At 41.1% G+C, this 717-nt stretch overlaps 1 protein-coding gene across 1 annotated transcript in view; it reads left to right on the plus strand.

The window, feature by feature from the left end:
* The window catches only part of LOC119593960 (nucleoporin SEH1-like), a 14,181-nt gene that overhangs the window by 9,847 nt on the left and 3,617 nt on the right, over nucleotides 1-717 (plus strand). The window contains 2 exon segments of the mRNA XM_037942979.1: nucleotides 225-376; nucleotides 379-457. Of these exon segments, the coding sequence (XP_037798907.1) occupies nucleotides 225-376; nucleotides 379-457 (231 nt within the window).

Here is a 717-nt window from a genome sequence, read left to right on the forward strand (position 1 = left end):
TTACTGTTGAACTCTGGACATTTGTTTTTTACTTGCCCTAGTGGGGTATAATTTAAATTATAGATATTAGTCAGCTGGCAGGTATTTTCTGTGTAAAATAGTAGTGCATTAGATTCTTATAGTCTTAATTACCTTTATTATTCTTCAGCATTTGACAGTAAAGATTATGATTTCATTTTGGAACCATTTCTTGTGCAAATTCAGATCAAATCCCATGATTCCAGACTTCACGCTCCCCTCATTGCTGTGGGTAGCGATGACCCTAACCCTTCCTCCGGGGGTAAGGTCTTCATCTACGAGTTCTCCACCAACACACGCAAGTGGACGAGAGTAGAGACTCTGGTCACAGTGACAGAGCCTGTGCATGACATAGCCTTTGCCCCAACCTTGGGCGGTCATATCATCTGCTGGGGATTGCCACCAAGGATGTCAAAATCATTGCCCTCAAGCCCAACAGGTGAGTGAGAGTTGTTTTGGGTTTGAGGGTTTGCTGGTTGGGTTTTGCTGTGAAGGTCTCAGGAATGAAACAAGATAGAATGAGCATTACAGTGAGAATGGAAATGGAATGATGAGTAATCATAATTCTTTTTGAGTTATGATGGTACATCTCTACTCACCATAGGGTAATGGGACAGAGTGTAATTTTACTTTATTTTCCTCCTATTGTCTTCTTTCTCTCATTGTCTTTCTTTTTATAAGAGGGGAGTGGAGCAGCAA

This window comes from Penaeus monodon, chromosome 33 (genome assembly GCF_015228065.2).
Source record: "Penaeus monodon isolate SGIC_2016 chromosome 33, NSTDA_Pmon_1, whole genome shotgun sequence".
Lineage (NCBI taxonomy): Eukaryota > Metazoa > Arthropoda > Malacostraca > Decapoda > Penaeidae > Penaeus > Penaeus monodon.